At 46.9% G+C, this 15,958-nt stretch overlaps 2 protein-coding genes across 2 annotated transcripts; both read left to right on the top strand.

The window, feature by feature from the left end:
* Positions 1 to 298: 298 nt before the first annotated feature.
* ctsc (cathepsin C) lies at positions 299 to 7,291 on the top strand. The gene is made up of 8 exons (XM_076049848.1): positions 299 to 620; positions 2,487 to 2,632; positions 3,105 to 3,259; positions 3,368 to 3,523; positions 4,114 to 4,232; positions 5,351 to 5,482; positions 6,050 to 6,282; positions 6,580 to 7,291. Exons 1-8 carry the CDS (start codon positions 452 to 454, stop codon positions 6,847 to 6,849), a joined length of 1,380 nt encoding a protein of 459 aa, XP_075905963.1. The 5' UTR covers positions 299 to 451; the 3' UTR covers positions 6,850 to 7,291.
* Positions 7,292 to 7,956: 665 nt separating this feature from the next.
* rab38a (RAB38a, member RAS oncogene family) lies at positions 7,957 to 14,914 on the top strand. Its single transcript, XM_076049852.1, has 3 exons — positions 7,957 to 8,335; positions 12,156 to 12,436; positions 14,607 to 14,914. The coding sequence occupies exons 1-3, from the start codon at positions 8,134 to 8,136 to the stop codon at positions 14,760 to 14,762; spliced, it is 639 nt and encodes a 212-aa protein (XP_075905967.1). The 5' UTR covers positions 7,957 to 8,133; the 3' UTR covers positions 14,763 to 14,914.
* The last annotated feature ends 1,044 nt before the right edge of the window (positions 14,915 to 15,958 follow it).

Genomic DNA, 15,958 nt, shown 5'->3' with positions numbered 1-15,958 from the left:
AAAGATGACCCGCGGCAGAATGTTTTACCCTGCCTCGTCTTTCCTCCTGTGGAGTTGGTGACTAGACGGTCGCTGGAAAAAGAGCCCCACAATCAATTTTAAGCTTTTATTAGTGGTTGTGTTTTCACCGTGGAGGTCATACACGCCGAAGCGTCTGTTAGGTGTGGTTTCCCCAACAGCGTAACAGCATCATCACCAGGTTTGCGAATAGCGGCTAGCCCGCTCGCTGCTAACACCCCGGCTATTGCTCTTGACCGAAGAACCAACTCTTTGGTCGAGGGATTTTTTTTTTTTTTTTTTGAGTTTTATAAATAGTCTGCAAGGAGAACTTCAAGTAGGGAAGTCAAAGTACAAGACACCGGGTGAAACGCCTCTCCACTAAAAACGCAGGCCTGGTTGGTTTGGCTGACCGACTGACTGACTGGCAGTGCTTGAATCCGCCTGAGTGACAATGAAGTTGGGCTGCGCGCTGCTGCTGTGCTGCAGCGTTTCCCTCCTCCTGGCGCGAGGCTGTCGGGGTGACACGCCGGCCAACTGCTCTTACGAGGACCTTCTGGGCACCTGGGTGTTCCAGGTGTCCAAAGGAGGACACGACCGCAGCGTCAACTGCTCCGTTGAAGGTAGGAGTGAGCAGGTGTTGCGCGGTGAAGTTAGTTTTCTAAAAGTTGGACGATCAATACACTGATCAACAGACTGCGGCCTCTTCTCCGCTGGGGTTCACTGCTTGACTGGCGAGAGCTATTGGAAATGTTCCTCTTAAAAACAAGACTAGGACACCAGTCTGACTGGACTTCAGCAGCCGTCTAAGGTTGCAGAAGTTCTTAAGTTGAACGTCTCTGCAAGGCTCCACAGTAACGGTGATGCTATTCGACGTTTGGCGCATTAAGCAACGTTGTTTCGTCGTTTGTGGAGTCGATACCGAAGTACAACAATAGAAAGCTCTCCTCAAAGAGTCTCATATTCTATTTGAACGCCTGGTGACTGATCTTGTGATCATTCGCATCCATTTCCTCCTTTTGTCAGACTGAGATCACAAGTTCATTTTTTTTTTTTTTTTTTTTTTATCTGACTTGAGACTTGCGAATGATGACCAATTCAGTCGCCCAATATCAGCTCGAGCTCTTCATTCTGAAAGTATTTGATTTCTAGATTATCATTATTTTTTTTATTTTTTTGCTAATTGCACCATTTGTCTCGTGACGCCGCAGGTAAAGATTGGTGTGCAGTGATTGGTCAACAGGTGTCTCTCTGGTCATGATTGGCTCCTGACTCTCATAATCATATGATTATGTGCAAGTGCAGGTCAATAAATGGGCCGAAGTAGAAAAATTACTGTGAAATACGGGACACCTCTGCGACCCTGATGTTATTTTATTTTTTATTTTTTTTTATTTTTTTTAACTGAAATCTCTTCTTTGAATAATTGGTGGAAAGGGAATCGTATGTTTTCTCGTTATGTGATTATTGTTGATCAGTCTGCTTGTTGGATAACATACTTTTACTGACAGTGTTTAATAGTTTAGTTTAGAGACTTAATAACACGTTTGGAGTGATGCTCACAATGAAATGAATGAATAAAGAGGCACATGTGGAAAAAAACACAAACAAAATCATAAAATAGAAAAAGCACCTGAGTCTGAAACAAGGACGAGTGTGCAACTTGTCTGTGCAGGTGCATAATCTGGTTTGGTTTGATTCTCATTTCATCACATGACATGGAGAGTGTGGAGTAACTCAAATCCCAGAGGGATATCGCAAAATACACAAGTATCAACATGAAAATGCTGAGTTGCATTTTTTTTTTAATGCGGATTCATACGGCAAAAAAGAGATTTGTGTAATTTTTACGATGTAAAGTTAGGACTGTTAACATGTTTTTATAATCACTGGCTCGTTATATGGAAGCTGTTGGGGGGGGCGGGGGGGGGACAAACATTATTGACAGTTTTTGTATTACTTTGAGCTCAGTAGCTTGCAGCTTTGAGGACCTGCCGCAGGTGAATGAATAGATTGAAATGTTGATCGTTGATGGTTACTTGAAGGAAGAATTCAAAAGTGCTTCACTCAAATAATGATGAAACATAAAGCTAAACTGGTTCATTGTGAACCTCTCAGCGGTGGCGAGGTGGGATTCTCAGTCTGACCACGCTGCTGCAGTGGAAACAATGTTTCCTGTGACATTCACTGCAAACAGAAAGAGAAAAGATGAGTAAGATGGATTCCCACAGTAACCTCGACAATTCATTACAACCTTTTATCAAAAAGAATCAACTATCAGTAAACCCTTTGTAAAGTGGTAACATCTTAACGCAAAAGGTTTATTGTAGATTTCAAAACTAAACGCAGTGTTCATTTATAACAGTTGATGTGTTGGTATTTGCTTGCAATCAAAGTTTTTGAAAAATCACTCTGTAGTTCAACAGCGTGGCTGCTTTTTCCTGCAGTCCAACACTTTTGACCTTGTTCACTGTTGTAATTCTGCTCAGCCACCACTGGGAGCACCGTGACTGTGACTCTGCAGAAACTGTCCGTGGCCACAGACGACCTGGGAAACACCGGATTCTTCACGCTGATCTACAACCAGGGCTTCGAAGTCGTCCTCAATGGATACAAGTGGTTTGCCTTCTTCAAGGTAAAAACACTCATGTCACACTCGCATCTATCTGTGTGCTTGCACTGTCTATTTTATTTTATTTATTTATTTATTTTTTGAGCAATTAAACCCTGTGCAAACTATTCAGTTATTGGCTTTTGTCTTTTGTCAAAACAAACTGCTGCGTCTTTACAAAACTGGCCTGACTCACTTGCTCTGCCGCTCTGAGTTGTACCGGACACATGGCGACGCTCTGGAGCAGCTGTGTGGTTTCATGTCTCACGGATCACATGACTCTGCGCCTGTCGAAAGCCACGTCAAAACACCAGGGCCACATCTACTTTTATTTCCTCATTCATCTTTTTTCCAGGCTTGTGTGAAGAAGGAAGTTGTGTGTTTTTTCAGCTTGGAAGTTGAAAATCTAAAATACTTTCTTGAGATTTCTTGAGATTTGATCAGAGTTGTTTACTTGTCTCTGAGTCTGACTGCTGTGTGCTGTCTACACCTGCAGTACTCTCAAGAGGGCAGCAAGGTGACCAGCTACTGTGACCAGACCCTGCCTGGCTGGGTCCACGATGTCCTGGGAAACAACTGGGCCTGTTTTGCCGGGAAGAAGGTGAAACCAGTTGCACCCCACACGAGTGTCAAACCCCTCCACAGCAGCAGGTAGCTGAACCGCCGTCTCCTGCTCCTCCAGCAGGGGATGGCCAGGCTTCTTTTCCCCTCTCTGGTGGAGACGTGAGTCACTGCTAATTTTCTTTCTCACCTCACCAGTTGGCTCGACATGCCGTACAAACACAACATGGACTTCATCGAAAGTATAAACGCGCAGCAGGATTTCTGGAAGGCGGTGCCGTACCCGGAGCATGAAACATTCACCCTGCAGGAGATCCATAACCGGGCAGGTGGCGCCGCCTCACGCATACCCAAGTTAGTATTTCTGTCTCATCACGCCTTCTAGAAGACCGGTGCCGGCAAGACAAGGCTGCACAGGAGGGTTTTTTTCCTTTTTAAATGTTATTACTGTTGTTTAGGTTTGACTGTGTGTGTGTGTGTGTGTGTGTGTGTGTGTGTGTGTGTGTGTGTGTGTGTGTGTGTGTGTGTGTGTGTGTGTGTGTGTGTGTGTGTGTGTGTGTGTGTGTGTGTGTGTGTGTGTGTGTGTGTGTGTGTGTGTGTGTGTGTGTGTGTGTGTGTGTGCGCAACTGAAAACTTAAGAAGCAAACACAGATGAATCCCCCTGTGGATAAACCGACAACCTGAAATGTCTTTCAGCAAAACATCCCTTTCAAAATAAAATGTTTTTCTTTCATCTTGAACATCGATGAATGAATAAAGTGCAAAACTTTAACATTTTGTAAAATAACAGCAGGGGGAGCATGCGAGAGGAAAATCAGTCTTAAGATCTTCCTTTTTTCGATTGATCGCACAGCCCCATCCTAAGTAACTTTTTTTTTTTTTAACATGCTCTTGTAAATATGAATGTCAGTTGTCTCGGTGTGACCGTGTCTCCGCCCCCTCAGGCGTGTTCGGCCTGCGCCCGTCACCGCCGACCTGGCCAAGATGGCGGCGGCCCTTCCTGCGCACTGGGACTGGAGGAACGTGGACGGAGTGAATTTCGTCAGCCCCGTCCGGAACCAAGGTGAGAGTTCGGCGGCAAGTCCCGCTGGGAGCTGCCGCGTCAGTGGCTCGTTAAGTGACTCGTTAAGTGACTCGTTAAGTGACTCGTTAAGTGACTCGTTCAGTGAGATCTGGTGGCACCTCCTGCATACAGACATTGTGCGAGGCACCGTCTCTGATATGTCCGGAAAACAAAGGATTGTGGACAGTAATCTTCTGGACAGACGAGTGATGGATGGTGAAAGTTTTTTTTTGTTTGTTTGATTGTTTTGTTTTTTTTGCGTTTTCTTAACTGCACCGCTGCAGGTGTCCCAGCAGGACAACTTTAAACTTGGAATGAAAAGCTGAAGCTTTACATTCACACTTGACTGCGGTCACTCTCAGTCTGCTTCCTTCCTGTGTGTGTGTGTGTGTGTGTGTGTGTGTGTGTGTGTGTGTGTGTGTGTGTGTGTGTGTGTGTGTGTGTGTGTGTGTGTGTGTGTGTGTGTGTGTGTGTGTGTGTGTGTGTGTGTGTGTGTGTGTGTGTGTGTGTGTGTGTGTGTGTGTGTGTGTGTGTGTGTGTGTGCGCGCCTCTTGCCGGCCTGGGTTTAAGGACGTGGAGAGGCCCGGAGTGTTTGAGTAGCAGCCCTTCCAACCACTTGCTGTGGCTGTGCTGCTCGTCCTCCGTCTGGGTCGACGCTTTTCACTGTCCGCTCGGCTGCGGGAGGAGCGAGGTGAACGAGTCGGGATCAGGGATGGAATCGTTTGCTGCGTTTCCATTACCCCCAGAATTGCGCTGAACCTAAATCTCGCAGTGAGACTGGGTGGGTGGGGAAGAGAGGGTGTGATTGACCACTAAGCTTGTGGGGAGGTGCCGGTGCTCTTTGTGATGTCAAAAAGAGCTTGTTTTTCAGAACGGAACACACAGTGAGTTCAGTGACGGGCTGCAGATACTAGGCTGCTCTTTTCACATAAAACAGGTTGTGAAATTGCCACAGTTTGGCCATAAACCGCCAGAAAAGGCAGACGAGGCAGAAAGAAACTACTGCTTCCTTTTCTGATAGTTGGACATCGTTCAACACGACTCGGCCGACAAACGGGAAACAGACGGCTCAGACTCGCCCGGTGCTCGGCATTGAAGTTGCCCTCTTGTGTTTGCAGCCTCCTGTGGGAGCTGCTACTCCTTCGCCACCATGGGGATGCTGGAGGCCCGTATTCGAATCCTGACCAACAACAGCCAGACTCCCACCCTCAGCCCGCAGCAGGTGGTCTCCTGCTCCGAGTACTCGCAAGGTAAAAGTCACTCAAATCCATCTGCACCAAGTGAGAAGGAAGTGATGCACGGCACGTTTGAGTTTTACACCGTCATCAAATGTTGCCCTCGATGACAAACGACACCATGAAACATCATCGTATGATAATGAGTTTTTGTGTGTGTCTTGTATCCACAAGGAATAACCCTGAATTGATATGCTCATCTTTTGCAGACACCCCCTGGTGGCTAAAATATATATTGCTTATTGTTGATAAAATGGCAATTTCTATCTGAATGACATAATAATCATAAAAAAAAAAAAATTCTACCAACTAAAAACAATGTATGTATTAGTAATAAAGAGCCGCTGCTGATATTCTATTTTGATATCCGTATTTTATTTTCTGCCTACAAGCAAGTTGTGTTTAAAGTACTAAAGTCTGTGCCTGAATAGCCTCCTGCGATGGCTTCACTGCCTCATATCTCGCAGTTATTTGCGCATTTTTACATAATTTGATTCCCTGGTTTCACACCAGCTTCAGCCTCAAAACGCATTTTGAAAAATTTGCGCGACACTCGCGTTCATCGACGCTCTCCTTCCCCAGGCTGCGATGGAGGCTTCCCCTACCTGATTGGAAAGTACGCGCAGGACTTCGGCATCGTGGACGAGTCGTGCTTCCCGTACACTGGGAGCGACTCCCGGTGCACCGTCCCCAAGAGCTGCCAGCGCATCTACACGGCCGAGTACAACTACGTGGGCGGCTTCTACGGAGGCTGCAGCGAGGAGGCCATGATGCTGGAGCTGGTCAAGAACGGGCCGATGGGCGTGGCCTTCGAGGTTCGCCGTTCTCACTCTCGCTAGTTTTTATTGATTGATTGAATGATTACTTTGATTGTCAGAATTGCTCCTGAAATTTGTCTTGCATCTGAGACACCTGTTTCTTACAAAAAAATCCCCATGAAGCACATCACCACAAAAATACAACATATACAACAAACGCATAACTCTAACATCAGACAAAGTGTAATAGACGTGTAACGTGCTATACCAAGCAAAACATCAAAGCCACCGTGGTGCCTCCAAGTCCCTATACTGACACTTTTCTCTCACGGCTCCTTCGTCCTCCTCCCGCAGGTCTACTCTGACTTCATGAACTACAAGGAGGGCATCTACCACCACAGCGGCCTCAGGGACAGCTGCAACCCCTTCGAGCTGACCAACCACGCCGTGCTGCTGGTGGGCTACGGCAAGTGCCCCAAGTGCGGCCAGAAGTTCTGGATCGTGAAGAACAGCTGGGGCAGCAACTGGGGCGAGAAAGGCTACTTCAGGATCCGCCGGGGCAGCGACGAGTGCGCCATCGAGAGCATCGCCGTGGCCGCCACGCCCATCGCCAACCTGGGATAAAGTCTCGGAGTCGGAGTCGGAGTCGGGGGAGGGGGAGTGATCGGGAGGGATTCATTAGTGGGATTAGAGGGATCTGCAGTAAACGTTTGATCTGTGTTTCATCGTGCCATTTCTCAACGGAAATTCCAATGAATGATCTGCACTGTGAATTAAAAAGAAAAACATTCAAAGGGAAGCAATATGAGAGGAGGCTGCCGCCAGATGCCCGAATGGCATTTTTGTCTTTTTTTTTCTTTCTCTCAGGGATGAATGAAACCTCCTTGAATCAAATTGAAATTGTTTTGCCGCGTGTCACATTTTCTAAAGGGATTTTATGATCATGTAAAGGGTTTAAGTGATTGTCTCTCTTAATGCTGCCAGGGGAAATGTCTCCATGTGCACTGTGGGATTTCCACACAAATTTTTTAGAAATTCAACACAATAAAAGCTTCTCAGCACTGTGCTTTTTTTTGTCTGATTGTGTCACATGAGCCATCATGCCGTATGTTGCCTATAATTTAAATAAGATCTCGTGCATCTTTGCTAAAATATTAGTTGACAACACACCGCAAGAGACTGAGCAAAAGTAACTGTCACTGTATTGTCATGAAGGCTGAGCCCCTTAAATTGTGGAGTTCTTCATTTAGTTTTAGCTTTTATGGCTAATCTTAATCTTAATCTTATTTTTATCTTAATCTTATTAAACCCATTAAGGTCCAAATTATCCAAAATAACTGGTGAAGTCCCAGATATGGAAATGATTGTTGTTGTTTTTAATTAATACATTTCTTTTATTTCTTCATTCCTCTGAAGAAGTAAAAGTGAGCGCTAAAACACACATCAGACCTTTATGACATCACAATGTACACTGACACCTCTCCCTGGTTGGTGACTACAGTGCACCTCCAGCCAGGTGCTGGCTCCGCCTACGTGTCAGGTCAAATCAAGAGAAGTTAAACATGGACTCTTCTCACTCCTCTGGAGCTCACTGGGAGACGAGTTAAGACTGAAGAAAAAAATAATAATTCAGCAGAGTACGGGACCTTTAATCACGAGTCAAATCCAGGTCTCCCGTGGGAGGGCCGCCGTGCCTCAGTCAGTCACATGACCCAGACGTCTCGGTCTGGGCCGGACCTCCATTCCCCTCCCTCTCTCAGTGCCGACCCCTCTCCTCCTCATCCCTCCCGGACCCTCTTCCCCCCCACCTCCGGGTCCGGCCTCCACGTCTCTCCTGCCGGTGCTGCCCTCCGCTCAGCTCCGCTCCGGTGGATTCATGCTCAGCTCATCTCGCCCTCCTCGGCCGCCATGCAGAACAACCACCAGAAGGAGCATCTCTACAAGATCCTGGTGATCGGAGACCTCGGCGTGGGCAAGACCAGCATCATCAAGCGCTATGTGCACCACAACTTCAGCCCCAACTACCGCGCCACCATCGGCGTGGACTTTGCGCTCAAAGTGCTGAACTGGGACCAGGAGACGGTGCGGCTGCAGCTCTGGGACATCGCAGGTACCGACCGACCGACCGAGCGACCGCCGAGCGAGCACCGAAACACTGCAGCAAGGTCCTTCTTTCCCTGCCGGGATTTAACTGGGACCGAGTGCTTTAAAAATGTAAAACTGATTATTTATTTATTTATTTATTAGTTTTTATTTATTGAGGATTTGAAGACACAGGTCATAATGGGTAGTTTGATTTATCCATCCATCCATCCATCCATCCATTTTCCATACCCGCTTAGTCCCGAGGTCAGGGTCACGGGGGTCTGCTGGAGCCTATCCCAGCCGTCTTAGGGCGAAGGCAGGGGACACCCTGGACAAGTCGCCAGTTCATCGCAGGGCCACATAGAGACAAACAACCATTCACACTCACATGCACACCTACGGACAATTTAGAATGTTCAATTGACCTCACATGCATGTTTTTGGAGTGTGGGAGGAAGCCGGAGAACCCGGAGAGAACCCACGCAGACACAGGGAGAACATGCAAACTCCACACAGAAAGGTCCAAGGTCCGGGCCCCGGAATCGAACCCACGACCTTCTTGCTGTGAGGCGGCAGCGCTAACCACTGCGCCACCGTGTCGCCTAGTTTGATTTATTTATTTATTTTTTTTTTTGAATATCTTTTGTTTTTTAAAACCTTCAAAAGGAAATTAGTGGAAGAAAAGGTCGAATAATACAAACAAAGTCAAAATAGCTGCAGGCTAAATGTTTAATTTTTTTTTAATCACATTTTCTGGAAACAGTACTCTGGAAGAATTACACACAGACAGACACACGTATGCATATTTTTTTTCTCAAGCCAGGGTGAATGGGGCACATAACTCACAAAGAATGGATAAAGTTTTCACCAGAGCTTCATTTATTGCATTATTTATTTCCATTATTATGTGTGACGTTATTTCACTGAGAAAGGCAGCGAACCGTAAAGTTTTTAGTGAGTAGTTTTTTCCCCCTGCAGATGATGCACTGAGACTGCAGCGATCAGGACGAAGGCAGTTAGTTTGGCCTTGTTGCGTCTCGTTCAAGTGCACAACATGTTTGCATCTACCACTTTAAATCTCAAGGCAGTGCGTCTCGTGCTCCGGCCCGACACGTCCGCATGAGCTACAAGAAACTTTCTTTTTTTCTCCCCCCCCCCCTTAAGGACTCAAAGTCACGCATGACTTGGGACGTTTGCCGCTACTGAATTACCCTCCATCAGTGCGACCTCTCGTCTTAAATTTAATCCCTAACGTTGCTGCCGAGACGTAAATGGAGCCTCGGCCTTTGTGTTTTTTTTTGTTTTTTTTTTACGCGTCATGTGACTTCACACCAGAGCGTCACGACGCCGCGGGGCCTCCGAGAGAGCGAGCGCCGGGATAACCCAGCCGTTGTCTCTCCGTCCTGTATTGTGGTTACGTGAAGGTGCACGGACCTGCAGCTGCAGGCCGACTCAGAGACTTTTGTGTCTTTTCTTCCCCCCTCGGTCATCATTCAATCTGCCGGTTGTCTTTGGCGTTCGGCGAGACATAATGGAGGCCTTTGACTTTGCGAACCGACCGGCGGCACCACAACACTCACATCTCACATGAGTGTCGGCTGAGGTTTTCCTAAGAATTCCCTGACCTGCTGCTCTCTCTCTCTCTCTCCCTCTCTCTCTCTCCTCCCCTCCTGTGCGCCCTCTCCAGTCATATGTCTGCGGCTCATGTGAGTGTGATTTAAAGGTCCAGGCCCGGCGTGCACAGAAAGCTTTTTATTGTGAACCCAAGGAGGGGGGATGAGGGAGGTGCAGTATCTCCCTCTGAGAGACTGCTTGAGGCCCCACTGTACGTGCTCACGCTGGAGCTGACGTCGTGCTCGATGAGTCTGAACCACCTCTGCAGGTGGAAAATTTCCACCTGCTCACTCCCCCTCTGGCCACGCCTCCTCAGCCCAATCAGCAGCAATCAGCCACCACCTGCTGCTCCCAGCTGAATCTCGTTATCTGGTCACCTTATAAGCAGCTCCTGGCAAAGACAGAAGGTCTGCCCCATAATGTTTTTTTTGTTCTACTGTGTGGCCCGTTCTAATGGGCTCTAGGAGCTCTTAGCCAGATGGAAATGTGATATAAATCTAGTGGATTAAAGTGAACATTCCCTCCAACCAGTGATGTTTGCTCAGCTGTCCTTAATCAGAAACACTTTCACGTCTTCCAGCAGCTGTTATCTTGCTTTTGGTTTCTGTTTGGGCAGAACTATTTTTTGTTTTTAGATTTTTTTTTTTCTCATGCCACTGGAGTCACTGCTGGTATTGCTATTTCTGTTGGCCATTTTTCTCTGGCGTGCTCCATCAGGCTGACAGCACGAGCTGCAAGAGCCTGCCATATAAAAAAACACATGGCTAAAGGTTCATCGGGGGAGAGCTTACAAGCTGCTGTTTTTCTTTGGATTTCCGAAAACACACGTGTTGGGTTGTGGAAACATTTGGCAGCGGCTCGGCTCACCTCATTTATTCCTATTAGTCCGTTCATTACATTAGGCAGCGCTAAGTGGCCTGGTTAGTTCTCAGTCCGGCTCTCTGTGTCTTTTTTTTTTTTTTTTTCAGTTTTTGTGGTTTAGTTAGGGTTGTGTTATCACAGACGCAAGGTCAGGGATGTTAGCTTTATAGTTAGTTAGGGTTATGATCTGTAGAGTTGGACCAAGCAGACACGAAACATAACTTGATGTTGTGACCTAAACTGTTAAACACATGCTATGTCAGGTTTTGGCTTGGAGTTTTTACATTTCTTGAAAAAAAAATTTGTATTTTCGATTTCCTGTCTTTTGAACTGCAATGCACAGATTGCTCAAAACAGTTTTATTTATTTAAAGGCAGTAGTTCTTCATGCAAGTCCAGTCTTTTCCTCCTCAATGTGAGACGTCCTTGGAAGAGACAGATGTCCCTGCAGCTCAACACACATCCGATTTGAAGCCGGTGTTGAAAATAATATTTCAGCCCTGACTGTGACTGAGGCCGCTGCTCTGACTGACGATACAGTTTGAGAAATTGAGTGCGGTCACAGCATTGCAACAGCTCATCGAATTCATTTTTTTTTTTTTTTTTTTTTTTTTTTTTACCCTCAGGAATTCAAGTTCACAGACTCACACTCACACACGGCTGAGGACAAGTCTCACCTCCGTGTCTGCAGCTCATGTTCTTCTGAGGCTTTTCTAAAAGCGTAGTAACAGGCGTGTAACCTCAAGTGTGTTTGTGTGTGTGTTTGACTGATCGATTGACTCTGCGACTGGGCTGGATCACCGAGATTTTAAGTCTGACGTCTGCCTTGTAAAATCCACTCGGGTCTGAAGCCTTTTCACAGGAATCTGTTTTCATTTTAATTGTGCCCAAAAGCGGGAAGACGGCTCTGCTGCAAAGTGCCTTTAGAAACCACACAAGAAGACAGAGCGCACAGGCAGAAATCTGTGCTAGCATAGCCGTTGCTAACAGGACTAGCGTGGATGCTGTAAGAGAGGCACTTTTTGCCAAAGTGGACAACATATTGACGTAAAAAAAACAACAACAACAAAAGAACCTGAAACAGAGCTGAGGGATTTTTCTTATGCTTTACTCCTGACTGACATCTAATTGAAATGACATCCTGATTTTGTTTGGAAGCTCTGCATTTGGGAAGTAGCACAACTGCCAGTACAGAAGCCCAACAAGTCCACTTTGAATATGACAGAAAGGAGTTTGTCCGACCAATCAATCAATCTTTCAAGAGCTCAACTAAGGTCACCCATGGATGGCTGATTCCAATGATTTTTTTTTGGTGTCTATTTTCCACCTCGTCATTGTCAACTCCTTCTGTGTTTCTCAATGCGTCTGCAGGCCAGGAGAGGTTCGGCAACATGACCCGGGTCTATTACCGCGAGGCCATGGGCGCCTTCATCGTGTTTGACGTCACCAGGCCCGCTTCCTTCGAGGCCGTCACCAAGTGGAAGGAGGACCTGGACTCCAAGCTGACGCTGGCCAACGGGCAGCACATCGCCACCGTCCTGCTGGCCAACAAGTGCGACCAGGGCCGAGACGTGCTGACCAACAACGGCATAAAGATGGAGCAGTTCTGCCAGGAGCACGGCTTCGTAGGCTGGTACGAGACCTCGGCGAAGGTGAGAGGGCCACACACGCATACACACAGAGTAGGGACTGCAGGAAGGTGCTTGTGAATATGAATTAGCCTCAAACAGGAGCTCTGAGCTTCCTGGTGTCAGCAGGCGCGACCTTCCCGTCCCGCTCGCGACCTTTGGACGCAGCTGACTCGAGAGCAGCTCGGCTGTGGAGACCACAGGGGCCTGCAAGGACCGAGGACGGGCCGGGGTCAGGAAGTGATGACTCCAGCGTTGCCAAGCTGTGGCTGGTGCAGACAGGCAACAAGGGCCGACCAGACGTTCAAAAGTCTGGTTTTGAAAAATACAGCTGGCCTCAAAGATCCTCTCCACATCGAGCTTTGGCCTGCATTCTCTGATGTACTCGGTGCTCATTTGAAAACCAAATGTGGGTCGAACTGGGGGGGAAAAGTGGACAAACCAATAATCAGACGTATAGTCGTCTTGAAACCAGAAACTGTGTTGAGACAGTTTTTGTTCCCTATAATGGAGGGAGAAAACGGTTGAAGTCGGAGTGAGTTGAAAAGAGCAGAGGATTCCCCCGCCCACACACACACACACACACACACGCACACACACACGCTTACACAAGCGCTAACCACAGTAAGCCGGCAGCTTCGAGCCTGACTACAGTGACTAATGTGGACCTGGAATCTCACACCTGCCTGGCACATGGGAGAAAATAGACTGGGGGCGTGCACGTGAGCACGCACCCAAGTCTGTGTGTACTTGCATCAAAGTTAGAATGCAGGTGAAACAGTCGGGGCAAATTGTAACAGATGAGGAAAGGGATCGGTTTGTTGAACTGAAGATGCTTTTTGGAAAGAGTGTTGACGTAGTAAGAGTTCCCAGTGGTATTCCATAGTATGTATAGTATACATTTCCAGAGTATCATGAGTAATATCTTTCCCTAACCCGATCGTTTGTTGACGTGCTCCCAAAATACAAGGCAAAAGCAGGTCATTGTCGGGAGGGTTTGCTGAGGAAAATGCAGGAGAAAAAAAACAAAACTGTGAAGTAATGCGGAGAACGCGGTGACAAACAAGGGATTGAAAAGGCTCAACGTGAGCCAATGCAAGCAGTCATGTGAGTTTTCAAAACCGGCCAACGATACGAGGTAGAGCCTGTCGTGTCAGCCAGTGCCGGGGACTCTGTTAAGCCATGTGTTTGGTCTTAGTTCACAAGACCACGGACAAGTGTGTAGTGTGTTTTTATTTATTTATTTATTTATTTATTACAACTGTAAGACTTTGGGTATTTTTAACCTCAGCGTCACTTCTGCTGCAATCAATCCCAGTGTGTTGAGTGCCTGTAACTCTGTATCAGAGGGCAACAAGTCATTTGCTCCTTTGATACAGAGTTTATACTACAGTTCCATTTCTATTTTCTCTGCTGCGTTTGGCAACACTCATCAAGTGTATGTCTGCTGTTTCTTTCCCGCTGCGTTCAACTCCCGGTGCGAAGCCAACACCCAGAGCAATTTTCTCCTCACAGCTCAAAGATTCTTCAAGTCCCCCAGCGTTTTGTTCTTCTGAAATCCTGTTTCACAGAAAGATTTTTGACTGGAACGACGAGAACAGGATGAAATTGTAGCAGATTTGCTCAAAATGAGGTTGAGTGAGACTCGAATTTGTGGTTTAGGAGGAAATGAGTTGCACGCTCGTCAATGTTTTTATGAAGATGACAGGATTTATTCAGATGAAAAATTAAAATGAAGGAAAATTAGCCAAATTCTTTCATTAGGATTAGGGCTCAATAATTCTAGAGTCTACTTCTAGGAAATGTGCATCCCAATAAAACTACAACTGCAATAGCTTGTGTTTGCAAAAATGCTAAATGCACTTGTGTTATATTTGTTATTAGCTTTAGGAGCAAATTTCCAACATTTTGACTTTCACGTGTATGTAAGTGCATCGTCTGCATATGTTAAAGTTTTTATTTTTCACTTCTCTGGCTGAAACATATCCATCCACCCATCCATCCATCCACCCATCCGTGAATCCATCCATCCATCAATTCATTCGAGGTGCCAATTAGCTCGATGTCCAAGAGCACCTGGACAGAACCCGACCAGGCTCGGGGAGAACATGCAAGCTCACCCACAGAAAGCCGCCTGGTCACCAGCTCAGACTCATTGCTGTGGTCTGTCTTTTCTTTCCAACTTCCCTCTCAGGAAAACATCAACATTGACGAGGCGGCAAACTGCCTGGTGAAGCACATCATTGCCAGCGAGAAGGACATGCTCCAATCAGAGGTGCCCGACACCGTCTCCCCCCAGCTGGAGAAGGACAAAAGCGGGACCTGCTCGTCCTGCTTCAGGTCCCAGTAACGACGTGCTGACAGCTGGACGTCCTTCTGTGTGGCGTCGGGGACACAAAGACGAGTTTGTCCGTGAGCAGCAGGATGAAGGGGAGAAAAAACGAATTTGGCCGTGTGTGTTTTTTTTGAAGACGTGTGCAGGGGTGCCAGCACCTTTCCAGCCTGGATGGTGTGTGTGTGTGTGTTAGTGTGTGTGTGTGTGTGTGTGTGTGTGTCGGGGTATGATGGTGACAGAGAAGCATCTGGCTAATGAAATGAACCGGACTGAAAGAGACAACGAGAGAGAAAGCGAGATGGATGCAGCTGCGTGCGGCTCGTCAAAGGCGAGGCCACCCCGTGGGCGACTCCCTACCGCCACGCCACCACTCTCCTCGCCATGGCGACGCCGCTAATGAACACATGCTCACACACACAAAGGTGTGTGAGCATGCCCAAGAAAAAAGGCAGCATTCCTCCGAGCTGACGCTCCGGTGAGGTCTCCGCCCCTCTCGGTCGTTCTGTTTCACCGTTTCTTCTCCTCTCCTGCTGACCCATGTGACTTTTTGCGCCTCTTTGGTTATGCAGTAAAAAGAAAAAAAAAAAAAAGTACCAAGAAGCACATTTATATCTTTAAAATGTCATGTTTATTACAACAAATTTATATTCCACTGTGAAATATTTGTACTATTTGTAATTACTGGATAAATTATATACACAAGAAGACATCTATACGTGTACACAAATATGAATAAACTATAGCTTTATTTACCAAAATGTGATTTTCTTTTTCCCCCACCTGGTTGGTTGAGGCACAGTGTGTTCATGCTGGAGATGAAGGGCAACGTCATGCTGAGGATCACAACATCTCATAAGCTGACATTAGGCAAACAGCTGGCATTGGCCAGATAGCCATCAAGCAGGAATTTTTTCTTGGGGAAAAAAAGACACATCGTAATATCAAATATTTGCCTTTGGGGGTCGACACGGTGGCACAGTGGCTAGCGCCTCACAGCAAGAAGGTTGCGGGTTGGATTCCGGGCCTGGGACCTTTCTGTGTGGAGCTTGCATGTTCTCCCGGTGTCTGCGTGGGTTCTCCCCATGTTCCTGGCTTCTTCCCACAGTCCAAAAACATGCATGTGAGGTGAATTGGAAACTCCTATTGACCGTAGGTGAGTGAGAATGGTTGTTTGTCTTTGTTTGTCTATGTGGCTCTGCGATGAACTGCCT

The sequence above is a fragment of the Nelusetta ayraudi genome, unplaced genomic scaffold, assembly GCF_046127955.1.
Source record: "Nelusetta ayraudi isolate G7.1 ecotype Tasmania unplaced genomic scaffold, CSIRO-AGI_Nayr_v1 ptg000120l, whole genome shotgun sequence".
NCBI lineage: Eukaryota > Metazoa > Chordata > Actinopteri > Tetraodontiformes > Monacanthidae > Nelusetta > Nelusetta ayraudi.
The sequence above is the reverse complement of the archived record's forward strand: the minus strand, read 5'-3'. Positions and strand labels throughout refer to the sequence as shown.